At 43.8% G+C, this 19495-nt stretch overlaps 2 protein-coding genes across 2 annotated transcripts; both read right to left on the bottom strand.

Moving 5' to 3' along the window:
* Positions 1–4636: 4636 nt before the first annotated feature.
* Positions 4637–5854, bottom strand: LOC136168860 (solute carrier family 38 member 8-like). Its single transcript, XM_065936574.1, has one exon. It carries the CDS (start codon positions 5852–5854, stop codon positions 4637–4639), a length of 1218 nt encoding a protein of 405 aa, XP_065792646.1.
* Positions 5855–11746: 5892 nt separating this feature from the next.
* On the bottom strand, positions 11747–14518 carry LOC136169387 (PRAME family member 8-like). Its single transcript, XM_065937157.1, has 3 exons — positions 14232–14518; positions 13312–13875; positions 11747–12299 (listed from the first exon to the last, which is right to left on the bottom strand). The coding sequence occupies exons 1-3, from the start codon at positions 14516–14518 to the stop codon at positions 11747–11749; spliced, it is 1404 nt and encodes a 467-aa protein (XP_065793229.1).
* Between the last annotated feature and the right edge of the window lie 4977 nt (positions 14519–19495).

The raw sequence follows: 19495 nt of genomic DNA, 5'->3' as shown, positions 1-19495 counted from the left end.
GCAGTGGGGAGGGGAAAGGGGCAGGCTCCTCCCCAAGGACCGCATCCCCTACCACACTGCAAACAGGCCTCCAGTTTCTAATCAAAGACCTCCTGATTCTGGATGGTCGACATCCGCTGGGAGGGTCATGGCGAGACACGACTCAGGCACCCGACCGGGGCGGGCGGGGACTGGGGCTGGGGACGCAGAGGGCAGAAGGCGCGCCGCACCCAGGGAGAGTGCGCCCGTCAAGCACCTGGCTGCCTGAGCCACTCAGACGGCGTAGGCACAAAACGCAGGTGCAGCTTTTTGTTCCGCGCTATTGTGGAACACCCGAGGGCTGGAACCACGCGCAGCACAGGGCACGCTCCATATAGAACAGCCGGGAGCCTGAGCAGCGCAGATGGGGGGAAAACAGTGCCAGCTCCTCCCCGCAGTGCGACAGAACTAGCAGCCTGAATAAGAGACACCTCCGCCCGCCTGTGTCAGGGCGGAAATTAGGCACGGAAGAGACCGGCAAACAGAAGCCAAATAAACAAAGGGAACTGCTTCAGAAGGGATCCGTGCAACAGATTAAAATCCCTGAAGAAAACACCGACTACACCGGAAGGGGCCTGTAGATATCGAGAAGTGTAAGCTGGAACGAGGAGCTATCTGAAACTGAACCGAACCCACACTGACCGCAACAGCTCCAGAAAAATTCCTAGATATATTTTTACTTTTTTTTTTTTTTAAGTAAAGGAAAAAAAATTTTTTTTTCTTTTTTATTTTTTCTCTTTCATTTTCTTTTAAAATTCCCTATTACTCCTCCATTACTCCTTAACTTTCATTTTCATAGATTTTTACGATTTTCTTAATTAGGCAAAAAAATTTTTTTTTCTTGTGTTGTGTTTTTTTCTTTTTTTTTCTTTTTCTCTTCTATTTTTTACTTTTCTTTTTCTCTTATTTCCTTTTAAAGTCCTCTATTACTCCTCTACTACTCCTTAATTTTCATTTTCATTACACTATAACCTTACAAAAAAAAAAAGAGAAGCCCTATTTTTAAACCGAACTTCATATATATTTCTAAAATTTTTTTGGTGTGTTTTGGTTTTTGATTTTAATATAGTATTTTTAAGAATCTAACCTCTACTCTAGATTTTTAATCTTTGTTTTTCAGTATATGATATAAATTGTGTACATTTAAGAATCCAACATTCAGTTCCCATTTTTATTCAGGAGTGTGTTGATTATTCTCTCCCAATCTTGACTCTCCTTTCTCTACCTCAGAACACTCTATTTCCTCCTTTCCCCTTCTCTTCCCAATCCAATTCTGTGAATCTTTGTGGGTGTCTGGGCTACAGAGAGCACTCTGGGAACAGACAACTGCATATCAGTCTCTCTCCTCTTGAGTCCCCCTTTTTTCTCCTCCTGCTCATCTCTATCTCCCTCCTCCCTCTCCTCTTCTTCATGTAACTCTGTGAACTTCTGGGCGTCCCTCACGGGGGAGAATCTTTAGCCATTAACCTAGAAGTTTTATTAGCAGCACTGTATAGTAGAAGTCTTGAGACTACTGGAAGAATAAAACTGAAATCTAGAGGCAGGAGACTTAAGCCCAAAACCCGAGAACACCAGAGAACTCCTGACTACATGGAACTTTAAGTAATAACAGACCGTCCAAAAGCCTCCATACCTACACTGAAACCAACCACCACCCAAGAGCCAATAAGTTCCAGAGCAAGACATACCACACAAATTCTCCAGCAATGCAGGAACATAGCCCTGAACACCAACATACAGCCTGCCCAAGGTCACGCCTAACACATAGACACATCTCAAAACTCATCACTGGGCACTCCATTGCACTCCAGAGAGAAGAAATAAAGTTCCGAGCACCAGAACACCGATGAAAGCTTCCCTAACCAGGAAACCTTGACAAGCCAATCATCCAACCCCACCCACTGGGTAAAACCTCCACAATAAAAAGGAATCACAGACCTCCAGAATACAGAAAGCCTACTCCAGACACAGCAATCTAAACAATAGAAAAGGCAGAGAAATACCCAACAGGTAAAGAAGCATGAAAAATGCCCACTACGTCAAACAAAAGAGGAGGAGATAGGGAATCTACCTGAAAAAGAATTTAGAATAATGATAATAAAAATGATCCAAAATCTTGAAAACAAAATGGAGTTACAGATAAATAGCCTGGAGACAAAGATTGAAAAGATGCAAGAAATGTTTAATAAAGACCTAGAAGAAATAAAAGAGTCAATTAAAAATGAATAATGCAATGAATGAGATCAAAAACACTCTGGAGGGAACCAAGAGTAGAATAACGGAGACAGAAGATAGGATAAGTGAGGTAGAAGATAGAATGGTGGAAATAAATGAAGCAGAGAGGAAAAAAGAAAAAAGAATCAAAAGAAAAGAGGACAACCTCAGGGACCTCTGGGACAATGTGAAACGCCCCAACATTCGAATCATAGAAGTCCCAGAAGAAGAAGACAAAAAGAAAGGCCATGAGAAAATACTCAAGGAGATAATAGCTGAAAACTTCCCCAAAATGGGGAAGGAAATAGCCACCCAAGTCCAAGAAACCCAAAGAGTCCCAAACAGGATAAACCCAAGGCGAAACACCCCAAGACACATATTAATCAAATTAACAAAGATCAAACACAAAGAACAAATACTAAAAGCAGCAAGGGAGAAACAACAAATAACACACAAAGTGATTCCCATAAGGATAACAGCTGATCTATCAATAGAAACCCTCCAGGCCAGAAGGGAATGGCAGGACATACTTAAGGTAATGAAAGAGAATAACCTACAACACAGATTACTGTACCCAGCAAGGATCTCATTCAGATATGAAGGAGAATTCAAAAGCTTTACAGACAAGCAAAGGCTGAGAGAATTCAGCACCACCAAACCAGCTCTTCAACAAATGCTAAAGGATCTTCTCTAGACAGGAATTGCAGAAAGGTTGTATAAACGTGAACCCAAAACAACAAAGTAAATGGCAATGGGACCACACCAATCAATAATCACCTTAAATGTAAATGGGTTGAATGCCCCAACCAAAAGACAAAGATTGGCTGAATGGACACAAAAACAAGACCCCTATATATGCTGTCTACAAGAGACCCACCTCAAAAACGAGACACATACAGACTAAAAGTGAAGGGTTCGAAAAAAATATTTCATGCAAACGGAAAACAAAAGAAAGCAGGAGTCGCAATACTCATATCAGATGAAATAGACTTTCAAATAAAGGATGTGAAAAGAGACAAAGAAGGACACTACATAATGAACAAAGGATCAATCCAAGAAGAGGATATAACAATTATAAATATATATGCATCCAACATAGGAGCACCACAATATTTATGGCAAATGCTAACGAGTATGAAAGAGGAAATTAATAGTAACACAATAATAGTGGGAGACTTTAATACCCCACTCACAACTATGGATAGATCAACTAAACAGAAAATTAACAAGGAAACACAAACTTTAAATGACACAATGGACCAGCTAGACCTAATTGATATCTACAGGACATTTCACCCCCAAACAATCAACTTCACCTTTTTCTCAAGTGCACACGGAACCTTCTCCAGAATAGATCATATCCTGGGCCACAAATCTGGTCCTGGAAATTTTAAAAAAAATTGAAATCATTCCAGTCATCTTTTCGGACCACAGTGCAGTAAGATTAGATCTCAACTACAGGAAAAATTTGTTAAAAATTCAAATATATGGAGGCTAAATAACACGCTTCTGAATAACCAACAAGTCATAGAAGAAATAAAAAAAGAAATAAAAATATGCATAGAAGTGAATGAAAATGAAAACACAACAACCCAAAACCTATGGGACACTGTAAAAGCAGTGCTAAGGGGAAGCTTCATAGCATTACAGGTTTACATCAAGAAACAAGAAAAAAGCCAAATAAATAACCTAACTCTACACCTAAAGCAATTAGAGAAGGAAGAAATGAAGAACTCCAGGGTTAGCAGAAGGAAAGAAATCTTAAAAATTAGGGCAGAAATAAAAGCAAAAGAAACTAAAGAGACCATAGCAAAATCAACAAAGCTAAAAGCTGATTTTTTGAAAAAATAAACAAAATTGACAAACCATTAGCAAGACTCATTAAGAAACAAAGAAAGAAGAACCAAATTAACAAAATTAGAAATGGAAATGTAGAGATCACAACAGACAACACTGAAATACAAAGGTTCATAAGAGACTACTAGCAGTAGCTCTATGCCAATAAAATAGACAACTTGGATGAAATGGACAAATTCTTAGAAAAGTATAACTTTCCAAAACTGAACCAGGAAGAAATAGAAGATCTTAACAGAGCCATCACAAGCAAGGAAATAAAAACTGTAATCAGAAATCTGCCAGCAAACAAAAGCCCAAGACCTGATGGCTTCACAGCTGAATTCTACCAAAAATTTATTTATTTATTTATTTATTTTTGTTTCTCCAGCGTCTTTATGAAGATGTCACACGGTTCTCACTGCCGGATGCAGGCGGCCGTGGGGGCCCCCGTCCTGCTCGGGCACGGGCCGCCCCTCACAGCAGCTCCATGACGGCCGCCACCGTGCTCTGCCTGAAGATGAAGGCGCCGACCAGCATGGAGACCACCTCCCAGGCCTCCAGGCAGCACTCACTTAACTCGGGGTCCGATGGGCTCCACGCTGACTGCACAAATGAGGCACACACCTGGGAAGATGAAGATGAAGAAGGAGCTGATGCCGCCGATGATGCCGATGATCTCGCTGAGGTCAGGCAGGAACAGGGCCATGGCGAGCGTCACAGCGACCCAGAGCACGGTCAGCGGCACCCGGACCCATGGCCCCGAGGGCTTAGCCAGGGCCTGCGGCCCACAAGACCCACCACAGCCCCGCCTCCAGAAGTCCCGCATCACCGACCTTCCCAGGAAGAGCACAATGGGATAGGCGGTCACGATGGACACGGCGAACAGGACCAGGGCAACAATGACGACCCCGTCGCTGCCTGGGTAGGACATCAGGATGTCAGCAGACACACCTGTCCCGAAGGTCAGGAAGCCGTACACACCTGTCAGTGAGTAGACGAGGCAGCAGGCCAGCAAGGACAGCACGGAGACCAGCGCCCAGTGCCCCAGGCTCTGGTGGCGCATGCTGCAGTAGATGGACACAGCGGCTTCGTGACACTGAAATCCAGAACAGATGGTGGGGAAGACACTAAATACAGAGGTCCAGGAGGAGGGACTGGACGCCAGGTGGGGCTCACGGGCGAGGTCTTGGGGCCTCAGGTAGTACTGCACCATGATGACCAGGGCCAGGTAGCAGGCGGCCAGGGTGCCTAGGATGCTTGTGTGTTTCTGGAAGCTGATCTCCCGCGGCGTGGAGAGGGGCAGGATGACCAGTGCACAGAGCAGGGTCAGGGTGAAGCGCTCGTTGGTGTACCAGGGCTGCAGGGCCGGCGGGGCGCCGGGCAGGAGGAAGTCCCACAGCTTCTCCAGCTGGTCACCGACCACCCTGAGCAAGGCCACGGAGATCATGAGCAGGTTGACGATGAAGCAGGCCTCGCACAGCTTGCCGATGGCGGGGCCACACAGCCCTCCGACCACACCTTGGTAGGTGGCCTGGCCGCTGACGGAGGCAGCGTAGCCCAGGACGACCAGCCCGCTGATCAGGAAGACCAGGGAGACCAGCTCCACGAGAAAAGCGGGGGCCACTACCCCCGCCTTGTGGAAGGCCCATGGAAAGTTGAGCAGACCAGCGCCCAGCGCAGACTTCAGGAGGATGAAGACGGCGCCCAGCGAGGACAGGCCAGGGCTTGTGGCCGTGGGGACCGGCTTTTCTGAAAGGCCTCCGCCTCCTGGGGTCTGCCCCTCCATGGCACCAAGTCCAGTCTTCACGGAGACCAGCAGTCCTGGGCCATCGGGGATGGGATTCAGGCTCACTCCAGAGAACCCGGAGGGGTGGGCAAATGAGTCAGGAATCGTGGGGGGCCCTAGACAGCACTGGTGAGGGTCACAACCCCAAACCTAGGAGGATGGGACCAAGAGGTCAGACCATCCGTCCCAAGAACTTGCGGCTTCTGAGGCTGCTGGTCTGAGCGGGGGAGAAGAGGAGGCTTAAGAAGCACTGGGGCGGGGCTTTCCCTGAGCTCCGGGTCAGGGGAGCTGGCTGATCTCAACCAGTGACCTGGGCCAGGGGCCCAAGGCCTCCTACCAGGACACCTCTCCAGGCCCCCTTCTGTCACCTGCTAAGGACACCGTGCCTGGCTACCCAGCTACAGAAAGGGGTCTGCCCTCCTCGCAGGGAGGCTGGAGATTCACCTCTACCAAAAATTTAGAGAAGAGCTAACACCTATCTTACTCAAACTCTTCCAGAAAATTGCAGAAGAAGGTAAACTTTCAAACTTGTTCTACGAGGCCACCATCACCCTAATTCCAAAACCAGACAAAGATGCCACCAAAAAAAGAAAACTACAGGCCAATATCAGTGATGAACATAGATGCAAAAATCCTTAACAAAATTCTAGCAAACAGAATCCAACAACATATTAAAAAAAATCATACACCATGACCAAGTGGACTTTATCCCAGGAATGCAAGGATTCTTTAATATCCACAAGTCAATCAATGTAATACACCACATTAACAAACTGAAAGATAAAAACCATATGATTATCTCAATAGATGCAGAGAAAGCCTTTGACAAAATTCAACACTTATTTATGATTAAAACTCTCCAGAAAGCAGGAATAGAAGGAACACACCTCAACATAATAAAAGCTATATATGACAAACCCACAGCAAACATTATCCTCAATGGTGAAAAATTGAAAGCATTTCCCCTGAAATCAGGAACAAGACCAGGGTGCCCACCCTCACCACTACTATTCAACATAGTGTTGGAAGTTTTGGCCACAGCAATCAGAGCAGAAAAAGAAGTAAAAGGAATCCAGATAGGAAAAGAAGAAGTGAAACTCTCGCTGTTTGCAGATGACATGATCCTCTACATAGAAAACCCCAAAGACTCTACCAGAAAATTACTAGAGCTCATCAATGAATATAGTAGAGTGGCAGGATATAAAATTAACACACAGAAATCCCTTGCATCCCTATACACTAACAATGAAAAAACAGAAAGAGAAATTAAGGAAACAATACCATTCACCATTCCAACAAAAAGAATAAAATACTGAGGAGTACATCTACCTAAAGAAACAAGAGATCTATACACAGAAAACTATTAAACACTGATGAAAGAAATCAAAGAGGACACAAACAGATGGAGAAACATACCGTGTTCATGGATTGGAAGAATCAATATTGTCAAAATGGCTATTCTACCCAAAGCAATCTATAGATTCAATGCAATCCCTATCAAGCTACCAACGGTATTTTTCACAGAACTAGAACAAATAATTTCATAATTTGTATGGAAATACAAAAAACCTCGAATAGTCAAAGTAATCTTGAGAAAGAAGAATGGCACTGGAGGAATCAACCTGCCTGACTTCAGACTCTACTACAAAGCCACAGTCATCAAGACAGTACGGTACTGGCACAAAGACAGAAATATAGATCAATGGAACAGAATAGAAAGCCCAGAGATAAATCCACGAACCTATGGACACCTTATCTTCGACAAAGGAGGCAAGGATATACAATGGAAAAAAGACAACCTCTTTAACAAGTGGTGCTGGGAAAACTGGTCAACCACTTGTAAAAGAATGAAACTAGAACACTTTCTAACACCATACACAAAAATAAACTCAAAATGGATTAAAGATCTAAATGTAAGACCAGAAACTATAAAACTCCTAGAGGAGAACATAGGCAAAACATTCTCTGACATGAATCACAGCAGATCCTCTATGATCCACCTCCCAGAATATTGGGAAAAAAGCAAAAATAAGGAAATGGGACCTAATCAAACTTAAAAGCTTTTGCACAACAAAGGAAACTGTAAGTAAGGTGAAAAGACAGCCCTCAGGTTGGGAGAAAATAATAGCAAATGAAGCAACAGACAAAGGATTAATCTCAAAAATATACAAGCAACTCCTGCAGCTCAATTCCAGAAAAATAAATGACCCAATCAAAAAATGGGCCAAAGAACTAAACAGACATTTCTCCAAAGAAGACATACAGATGACTAACAAACACATGAAAAGATGCTCAACATCACTCATTATCAGAGAAATGCAAATCAAAACTACAATGAGGTACCATTACACGCCAGTCAGGATGGCTGCTATCCAGAAGTCTACAAACAATAAATGCTGGAGAGTGTGTGGAGAAAAGGGAACCCTCTTACACTGTTGGTGGGAATGCAAACTAATACAGCCACTGTGGAAAACAGTGTGGAGATTTCTTAAAAAACTAGAAATAGAACTGCCATATGATCCAGCAATACCACTTCTGGACATACACACTGAGGAAACCAGAGCTGAAAGAGACATGTGCACCCCAATGTTCATCACAGCACTGTTTATAATAGCCAGGACATGGAAGCAACCTACATGCCCATCAGCAGACAAATGGATAAAAAAGCTGTGGTACATATACACCATGGAATATTACTCAGCTATTAAAAAGAATGCATTCGAATCAGTTCTAATAAGATGGATGAAACTGGAGCCCATTATACAGAGTGAAGTAAGCCAGAAAGATAAAGAACATTACAGCATACTAACACATATATATGGAATTTAGAAAGATGGTAATGATAATCCTATATGCAAACCAGAAAAAGAGACACAGATGTACAGAACAGACTTTTGGACTCTGTGGGAGAAGGCGAGGGTGGGATGTTTCGAGAGAACAGCATGTATATTATCTATAGTGAAACAGATCACCAGCCCAGGTGGGATGCATGAAAGAAGTGCTCGGGCCTGGTGCACCGGGAAGACCCAGAGGAATTGAATGGAGAGGGAGGTGGGATGGGGAATCGGGATGGGGAATACATGTAACTCCATGGCTGATTCATGTCAATGTATGACAAAACCCACTGCAATTTTGTGAAGTAATTAGCTTCCAACTAATAAAAATAATTGAAAAAACTAATAATATATATATATATATATATATAAGATTAAGAGGAAAAGAGCAGCAGGAAAAGCAAACAAAGCAATAAATGTAGAAAAATAATAAGCTTAAAAAAATAAAAAATTTAAATTAAAAAAGGGGAAAAAAAGTACAAAAGGAAAACTTTATAGAACTGCAAAAGGGCAACATAGAGGCAGAAGTTTATAACAGAACCAAAAAGTATGATTAAAAACATCTCAAAAGCTTAAATAGGTTTCATAGTGCTAATAAAACCGACAACTACAACAGAGGGAGAAAAAAGGGAAAAAAATCAGAAGAAACTGCAGAAAAAGTCAAAATATAAGATTAATAAATGCTTTTCTTGAGCTTTTGCTGTCAGTGTCCTTTCCGTCGCTGGGTGTTACAGTCCACCTTGCCTCCCTAGGATGCCCTCCAACACTGTGCTGGTCTCTGAACATGCTGTGGTGCCAGCTCAAACTCTGATCTGGTCCTACTCCTGTGTGTTCTTGCCTCCACTGTCCACAGCTGTCAGAACAAGTGTGTTTTCTTTTGTGGGAGCTCTCAATGTCCTTTTATATATTCCATAGACAGAGTCTGCCTAGTTGATTGTGTGGATTTAACCTGCAGCTTGTACAACTGGTGGGAAAGTTTTGGGTCCTCTTCCTTATCCACACTGCCCATGGGTTTCAATTGTGGTTTCATCTTCACCTCTGTGTATGGGTCGTCCACTGGGATTTGCTCCTGGGACTGTCCTGGAGGACTTGGGTCTGCCCCAGTGAGTATCAAGTGTGGAAGTGGTGCAGGTGCTTGGGTCGCAGGGGCCCTGGCAGCACCAGGTACTCAGGGGAGGTGGTGGCTAGAGAAGCAGGAAAAATAGTGCTCTAGAAGTGTAAGGCAACCCAATCCAGTATTCTTGGCTGGAGAACCCCACTGACTGAGAAGCCTGGCAAGCCACAGTCCACAGAATGGCAAAGAGTTGGACATGACAGACGCAACCCCACATGCATAGAAGCAAGACTTTTCTTGCCTATGGCAGCTCTGCCCCAGTGAGTGCTTAGCCTGAAGGTGGCACAGCTGCTTGGGTCATGGGAACCCTGGCGGTGCCAAGTGTGCAGGGACACGGACTGCCTCAGCTGCAGGAGTTATGGCCCTATCAGAGTCTTTCGGAGCCTCTGGCAGCTGGCGATCAGGCCTCTTTGGCTAGTCTTTCTCCATTGCTCCACTGGTTCAGGCACTTAGAGGGTTCCCTTGCCTGGGGTCCTTCTCTACTGTTCAGCGCCTCAGGCACATAAAGTGGCCACCCTGGAGGGGTCCCACCCTGTTGTTCGTTGCATCAGTCACCCTGGGTGGGGTCCTACTGTGTTGTTCCATGCATCAGGCGCTTGATGGGCAGCCTCTCTATTGTTCAACTGCCAATGTTGTTCAACTGTCAATGCTGACAGGTGGGGAGAGAGAGGCTATGGTGATGGCCCCACCTCCTATGCATGACTCAGCAGTATTGTCTTGCTTCCGTGGCTGCCTGACTTTCCTCCACAGGCATTTCTCACCACAATCTCCTCCCTCACATCCCCTTGGTCAGTCTCCCAGCAGTCAACAGCAGCCCTTGCCCTGGGATTGTTCCACAATCCCTAAACTCTATTTCACCTTCTAGGTGAGCTGCATCCCTGTCTGGGGTAAATAGGGCTGTGGCAAGGATTGTCTGATTCTCATTTGATTTAGGCTGTCAAAGATCAGCTTCTTCACTCTCGGCCTCAAATGTTTCTTCTCTGACCAAGACAATTGTCCCAATGTGGGGATCAGACCCCTGTTTCAGTTCCCCCACCCATTGAGGGCAGGTCCAGTCCTACTAACACTCTGGTTTTTCCCCCTAGTTCCTTCATCCTACTGAGTTTTGTGTGGTTCTATATATTCTTTTCCAGTGGTCAGGTACTCCTATCTACTCTCAGCTGGAGTTCTGCAAGCACTTCTGTGTCTGAAGGTAAATTCCTGATGTACCTGTAGACAGAGATGTACTCCACATCCACCTATTCCTCTGCTATCTTGTTTCCAACTGGGATGTGTTGTTGAGGACATTGAGTATGTTTCCTTTGTTGCTTGTATTAGCCAGTAGAAGAAAGTAAGGAAATCAAAACGAAAAAACTAAGGGAATGATGGAGTTTCAGATCATAGTCTATGGAGTACTTTTCACTTGCATCAGTAACAGGAGATTCTGGAGATGTAAACACAGAAATCATGATAATATCATGGACAACATTTTTTCATTTACAATGAAGGTCTTTTTATTTCTGATCATTTGTACAACTTTGCATACAAAAATAACTCAAACTGAATCATCCAGAAATTCAAGTTCATATTTGACTTTATAAACATGTCTCTACAAGTCCCCAGCAACTACTCAAATCAACACATCCTTCTAGAATCATGCACTCTTGCTGGATCACATTTACGTCTCTCAATCACACTGAGCAGATATCAGAAACCAGGGGTGCATTTTCCCTTCATAATGGACCTATGTCCTAGATTTCAGTTTCCAAGTATCAGAAGAACGTTTATGATAGAAGGAACCACCTAGGTAGGGTATTTGGAAAAGGAAATGGCCACCCACTCCAGTATTCTTTCCTGGAGAGACCCAGGGACAGAGGAGCCAGGTGGGCTGCTGTCTGTGGGGTCACTCAGAGTCAGACATGACTGAAGCGACTTAGCAGCAGCAGTAGGCAGGGTATTGCAGTATTATGCATTGGGACTCAAGTGATCACACATGTCATCACCACAGTGAGGACAGGGGCTGGGGCTAACCCAAATCTTCCTGGGACGTCCTAAGTCTGTAAGGATCTCCCAAAGCTCAGCTTTTAGCTGGGCAAGTCTCTCCTGGTGAAGAATACCCAGAGAACTGTAACTCTCCCGAGGGGCAGGATAAAGCTCTAGACTTAAATCAGACAACCCATCAGTATGACGCAGGAGACTCTCCAGGACAGCCATGGAGATGAGGTTCCCACATATGCTGAGGACCCTGAGTTGGGAGCAGCTGCTCAGGACAGGAAGGATGGCCATAAGGTGGGAGTCCATGATCCCACACAGGTTTAAGTCCAGCTCTTCAAGAGTGCCTGCAACTTTCTCCAGCAGAACTTGGAGGAGCTCAGGACGAAAGTTGGTCAAGGTAACACCGTTTAGATTCAGGCCCTTTAGCTGACAGATGTTCCTACACTGGGACAGATGAGTCAAGTCTGATTCTGTGAGCAGGCAGTTGGTTATTGAGATGTTGTACAAGGAGGTCTTCAGACACCTGGAGGGAAAAAAAAAAAAGAAAAACTAGCAATTAGATATGGAAAACCAGAGTGATAAGTGATCTCCAGTTGAGAGGTAAATGATTGGCCTGCAGCCAAATTTGTTATTACCATCTGATAAAACTCAATACCCAGAATGTCCAGTCTCATTTTACCTAAGTCCTGCCATTTTCATTTTGTGAATGGATCAAGCTCAAAGAATCTTGAAAACTCCTTTTCCTCATATGTCAAGCAGAGTACAACATACTGCACTTCCTTAGGAGCATGAAGGAAGATAATGGATGCACTAGAAATGCTCAAAGGAGAGCCTGAGACAGTCACCATCAAGTGTGGACACCACTGAATTTTAGTACTGGGAGATGAGATAAATATGCTTTTAATTCAGATCTCTTCAGTCAATGCTTGGGCTCCAGGTGCCTGTATCTCTGGCCAGGTCAAGCACTTGGAAGACATGTAGAAACAATAAGACCCCATACATTGCCCTGGGGCTGACAAACTTCAGCAACTTCCAACCAGGCATCATCTACAAACCTTCTATCATTGTTCACTCTCCTTTTGCTTCTGCTTTGTTACCATTAACTTCAGAATCATGCACTTCCAGAATATTACCTTATATGCAACACAAGATCACCTTTAAGGGCTGGGACTTTAAGACAGGCTCACTGTGGTCACGAATTAGTGACCACAGAGTTTCTTTTTAGAAATGCTAAGGTCTGATGTGGTTTTTCCTTGTCAATGCCACCTTCACTAACCTGTTTACCTAAGTCATCCGAACAAAGATATCTCTTCCAAAAGAAGAAATCACATACATTGTCTGCATTACATTTATGCCCCCTTAGTTCATAGATTTCTAACCTGACGTCCCTTTCCAGAGCTTCTATACTGGTTTTCTCACACCTTGATTGCTCCACTTATGTGTTACCACAGGTCACAGTAGAGCAGCAAATGAGACAGTGCATTTGATATTTCACTACTGTGTTCACTGTTACTCAACCAGCACTGGTCCCCTACCTGAGCATCTGGTTCAGGCGTCCTTCGAGGAAAGCTGGACCTTCCATACGGAGATCCTGGAGGTACTGCAGCCTGAGGATCTGAGAGGTAAATTGCAGAAGAGCCTGATGGTCCTGTTCCTCAGCAACAGACCCATGAATGGGGGAGAGAAGGAGTCTCTGAACATTTCTCATCTTGCCCAGGAGAGAAGCAAACTTGGCCAGGGTGGACAGCTTCTGGGTGAGACTCAATTCTACCTCCTGTACACAGTTCAGCTTCACCATACTGAGAATTTTCTTAATATTTTCCTTGGACCTTGAAATAATTTTTATCTTTTTACAGCACAGGTGTATGGAGCCTTTCCATTGCTCCACCCACCTGAGGAGGTAGGTGAGGAATTTGATCGAGGTCTTTGTCTTGAGACAAAGTTCTATGTATACCGCCAAGGGGTGCTTTGTTCTTGACATGTCCTTAGCCACTGGTGCCATAAGTGAGGTTGCGGGCACATGGTCTATGTCTCCAGACCATATGTTCCAGAAGTCCTGGCCAGTATTTCTCAAGTCCAGCACCTGCAGTTTGCATCTCCTGTGGGGAAACAGAAGATAGGGTGAGATTCTTTAAAATATACACTACATGAAACTACAGCCTCAGAATTTAGGCAACATTCTAACTTCCCATCTGTGCTTTTACTTCACATTCCTGATGTCACCTTCTGTCTTTTTTCTTTCCTCTCTTGCTCACTTTCCTCCAGCTCATTTTCCTCTTCCATCCTTCTCATTATACTTTTGTAAGGTATTTCCCAATGTGATCTCAGCAATGCTCAAAGCTTCTGAGCTTTTTCAGAAGTCTCTGGTCCACCCCTTTGTCATTCACTGTCCCTGACACCAGCAGTGTCTTCTAGGACACCCAAGATCCTACCAAGTTACCTGGTTTGGACTTACCTGGGGTGAACCTTCTGGGCCAACAGGACATCAAGACCACTCAGCACTGCTTGTATGGTTCTTTGGTGAGGCTTCTGCATCAGGCCTCCTAGAGGCAGGCGGGCAAAGGGCCAAGCTTGCACCATGGCCTTCAGGGTCTCACTGTGTCTGCCAGAGAAGGCAGCCATGAATAGTGGTGGGTAGAGCTCCATGGGCAGATACTCCAAAGAGGAGATGGCCAAGGCCTCATCTCTCACTAGGCTCATTGCTGCCAAAGTCACAAGTCTGGGTGGGTTGTAAGCACTCATCATGACTCTTCTTTGAATAGAATCCTGTGAAAACATAAGAGAACAAAGCATTCTTCTCAGGTCGATCATACCCATAAGAGTGGTCTCTCTCCCCATCTCTCAGGGAAATCAAATCAGAGCCAAAGTCATTGCTTTGGAAATGATGAACCAGAATGGAAGAAACTCAGTTTGTCTGGCTTCCAGTCTGGATTTGGTAGGCACTAAGCCATAGGTCTGCCCCTCCTGGCACTAGAGCAAGAATCTCTCCAGTATGAAGAATGAAGAAAGGCAACCAGTAGCTCATTCATTTCCTTCCACTGCTTTGCTTAATGTGTTTCCCTGTTGTGCATTTGTATCAGGAGATTGAACAAGCTGACTCCCTTTTTCAAAGGTGAAAACATGTAAAGAATCACACAGGGCCCAAATTAAGGGGATAGAAGGTCATGTGGAACTTGAACTTCCATCCTCAGTTCCCACAGTTAACTTTGATTGGAAGGATTAAGGAGATACCTTAAAAGAAATGCCATTTGTACATAGATTAAAACTTTAATGTCAAGAAATAGCATTCAAACAGTTAGATGTTTTTTATTATCTAGAAAAACTGCTTGATAAGACATGTAATTGATATAAACCAAAGCCAAAATCAAAGTGTTTAGGATGAAGGCAAAGCTACACTTTGAGCCAAAAAGAAAGCCTAAAATTTGTTAACCAAAAGAAAAGAAAGAGGAAAACTCTTCCTGTCATGTCAGACTGCATACCGTCTTTCATACCTGCAGGCATTGGCAGAATATCTTCCCTGAAGTTGGTAACTTACCAGATCTGATGTGGTTGCGGGGCTGCTCAGATCAAACCTGGTGGAGAACACAGGCATTGACTCTAGAGTGAAAAGCTTCTGTGTCTCTTCTCTGGTGCTTCAGGCTTTTATAGAACTTTCTAACCACATCTGCCCTCCTTCTAACTGCTAACTTCCAATCACAAGGCACTACCTGATTAGATTCCAGAGTGTCCATCAGGTTAATCCTGATTGGGTTACTGTTAATCTCCTGGTGAATTGATTGAGTCAGACTCCATTCTTGAAAGAGAAAGAATGGGGTTTGGTGGGGGGTGAGGAATCCAGGACTTATTCCTTGATTCACACCATACAATTGGATTGAGTTTTGCTAACATGGACAGTTGTAATTCTGAGTAGGAGAAAGGTTTTGAGTTCCTGACATCATACAAAAAGCAAAACCAAAAGCAGTGTCCTGAATACATCATTGTTGGGAGATCTTTGGCCAAATAAATTTATTAAATATCAAAATTAAACAGCTTCATAAAGGTAGCGGTGTCATTTCCAAAGGAAACCAAATTAACTCCTTTTGCTTCCAAGTTATCTCTTAGGGATTATATGGGAAACACAGTAGATTGTGAGTGTAATCAGAGAGCAAGGAATGTGCAATTGGAGATGCAGTTGACTATTCAGGCTTAAGTCCTGAGTCTTCAAAAGGATATCTGGTCAAGATCCTTGTGAGTACTAAGGGTGCTTGCTGGGCAGTGTGGCAGTGGCCATTCCTAAAGGGACCTTGTGAATGACTCAAACAGCCTCATGGATCTTTTTTATTTTTTATCTGGAGAAGACAGACATTAAGGCTTTTCTTTGGGTGATATTTAGAAAATAAACAGGTGTGGCCTAGGAGACAGTCTTCTTTGAGGGTTTTCCTCCTAAAATGTTGAGATCAGGACAGCAAATTGACTTGCAAAGACTAAATCTGAAAACATGAGCAGAGAGAGACGTGACTAGTTAGTTCTGTGAAGGAGTACATTTTCATGTCTGAGAGCCATTGAAGGTGGTCAGTGTCGACTCTGTGCGAACTTAGGGTGAGGAGTGAAATAAGCATGGATCAGTCCCATCTAACCTTGTCCCCAATGTAGCAGCTGCTACCGGTACACATTGTCTTTGCAGTTCTTCCCACAGAGGATGCACCTGAGATGGCAGTTAACCCCAGGCACATTCTCTGGACTCATGGAGCAGAACTATAACCACATTGGCCCCTTTTCTAAGTAATTATTGATATTAATTGATAATACTTTACTTACATTGATACTTATTTTATGAGTAGAGTAAAGACATGAATTGTTGCCCATTTCCCAGTTCACCTGATTGCTGCTGGACCATGTTGGGAGGGTTAACAAGGAAACAGGACACCAGCAGAAGACCCTTTGCTGCTCCAGGCAGGAGGTGAGGGACAGCACTTGAGTGGTCCTTGGAACAGCTTTGAGGATGTTCTGGGGGCAGAATCAGAAGCACCTTGCTCTTACAAGGAGGTTGAAATGGAAGGATAAAGGAGGTTCCATGGAATCCCCTACAATTTGATTGTATCTTCCTGAGACTGGGAAGGATGAGGCAGGAGCAAGTATGGAGAAATAAAATAAGTCACCTATTAGGTTACTTGTTAGATTTGAAATAGTGACAGCCTTAAGTAAAAAGAAATATCAAGTACTGAATATCACCTGAAACAAAATCCTATTCATATAAAATCATACACATACTCACTCAAGAGCTAGTGGTAAATGTCTCTTATGAAATTTAAATTTTGTATTTGGTGTGGCAGAATCATGGGGGTGCAAAGGCAATTCCAGCCCCAACAACATCCCCACCCAAGCCCACAGACCAAGGGAGGTCTCAGTTTCTAGAAAAACAAAGATATGCATTTTCTCCTCTGATACTATAAAGATCATTGTGGGACAGGTTAGAGTTCAAGGCTTAACAGTTTTCTCAAACCAGAGGCTACAAGGTGGCCACATATATATCACACACAAGATTTTAAATAAAATTTGTGACCAGAGATTGAACACAATATTTTACATCACAATTTACTCTCCAGTGTCCCTTAGGGGAAAAATATTTAAAGAAAAATGTAACAACACTGAACCCACCTTCCTGAAGACCTTCTCACAGCATTCATTCAAAAGCAGTGCACTGATGTGAGGTCCCATGCCCTCCATGTCTCCCTACTCACCTGTCATCCTTCACTAACCCCCCAGCTGGCCCTGAAGTCTGTGGGGCTCCTGCCTCCTGTAGGAAGATCCCAGATAATTGGATCTGAGACTGGGGATTTGCACCAGGGAGAGAAGAATTCTGTTCTCCCACAACTTCAGTGGGAAATGGGGGCTGGGGGTGGTGTTAACTCCCAGGTGGGAGTTGGAGTCCTGGGTCTCAGGAACCACATATACCCAAGCTTTTTCTCCAGTGACTATGGGAGTGCATATCAAGAATAAACAAAACCCAGCATTAAAATCCAGATTCATGAGCAATCCAGGGCACCTACAGTGTCACAAGAACCCCAAAAACTATTTTTCAAAAAAAAGAACTCTCTCAAGGCCCTGGGCATGAAATGAGCTGCAAGAAATTTAATGGGACCTGACAGTGAGCCTCAAAGTGTTTGTAGGTCAACAGGGCTTAGCCTTCCAATTCAGGCATGAATTCTCTGAACATCCCTAAACCTACAATCACCAACAGGCCCCAGATGATTTCCAAGAATAAAGAGAAAGTCATTGGATGGGGAAATCTGATTTAGATTTCTTTCACTCCTGCTCCCTGAAGTTAGTGCCAATCAGGAAAACTCTGATCCTGAAGCCAAAGCCAATGTTAAAGAATTGTCAAATTGGCCATCAGAAGACAGACTTTTCCCAGCCAATAGGTTGAACTCCAGGCAGAGACACCCAGGCTTGCTTTTAAAGTGTTGGCTTCCATAATCTAAGCATCGCAACTTGGCAGAGGAAATGGCTGGCATGTGAAGCTCTCCATCAGATGTGGCCTTAGATATTGTCTTGATTAAGCTTGCAGCCCTGTAATTTCAGAGGGTTTATTCTGCACCAAGTTGTAGGCTCAGTGCTTTTTTCTGAGTTACAGATTACATGGTAATCATTCAAAAGAGCGAGAAGATGACTGAAGCTCCAATATTTTGGCCAGCTGATATGAAGACCTGATTCATTGAAAAAGACCCTGATGATAGGAAAGATGGAGGGCAGGAGGAGAAGGGGTCGACAGAGAATGAGATGGTTGAATGGCATCACTGAATCAATGGACATGAGTTTGAGCAAACTCCAGGAGATGGCGAAGGACAGGGAAGCCTGTTGTGCTGCAATCCATTGGTTGAATTTTTAAGGTTAATTAACACACATCCCACAAACAGACTGTACATTTTTTTATCCCCTGTGTTATACAGTAGGTTCTCATTAGTTACTACCTTATACATAGTAGTGTGTCTATGTCAATCCCAGTCCCTCAATTTATCCCTCCCATTGTCTTCCTTGTTGTCCATATGTTTGCTATCTACATCTATGTCTCTATTTCTGCTTTACAAGTAAGTCCATTTGTACTATTTTTTCTAGATTCCTTATATATTTTGCTCCTGGACATATCCCCAAAGAAAACCATAATTCCAAAAGATACATGCATCCGATTGTTCATTGCAGCACTATTTACAATAGCCAGGACGTGGAAGTAAACTAAATGCCTATCAACAGAGAAGAGGTTAAAGAAGATGTGACATATATATGACAGAATGTTGCTCAGCCTTAAAAAAGTAAGAAAATAGTACCACATGCATAGATATGGATGGAACTAGAGTCTGTCACACAGAATGAAATAATTCAGAAAGAGGAAAATCAGATTTTATTTCAAAATTTATTCCCTAATGTCCTTTGGGGAAAAAATAGTAAAAGAAACATGTAGCAGTACTGATGCACCTTCTTAAAGGGCCTCACTCAGCATTAACTCAGAAACAGCTTCTCTGATGTGGGCTCCCTTGCCCTCCAGGTCTCCTGGCCTCCACCTATGGTCCTTCACTCACCCACCACCTGGCCCTGGGGATATGAGATTTCTGTCTCTTGCAGGAAGATGCCAGACAGTTTGACCTGAGACTGGAAGTTTATACCAGAGAGAGAAGAAAACTGTTCTCTGTAGTGAGCAATGGGTGAGAAGACCTCCAAGTGGGAGTTGGGAGCTTGGATTTC

Source organism: Muntiacus reevesi, chromosome 5, assembly GCF_963930625.1.
Source record: "Muntiacus reevesi chromosome 5, mMunRee1.1, whole genome shotgun sequence".
NCBI classification, from domain to species: Eukaryota; Metazoa; Chordata; class Mammalia; order Artiodactyla; family Cervidae; genus Muntiacus; species Muntiacus reevesi.
Note: the sequence above shows the minus strand (reverse complement) of the source record. Positions and strands in the feature narration are given on the sequence as shown.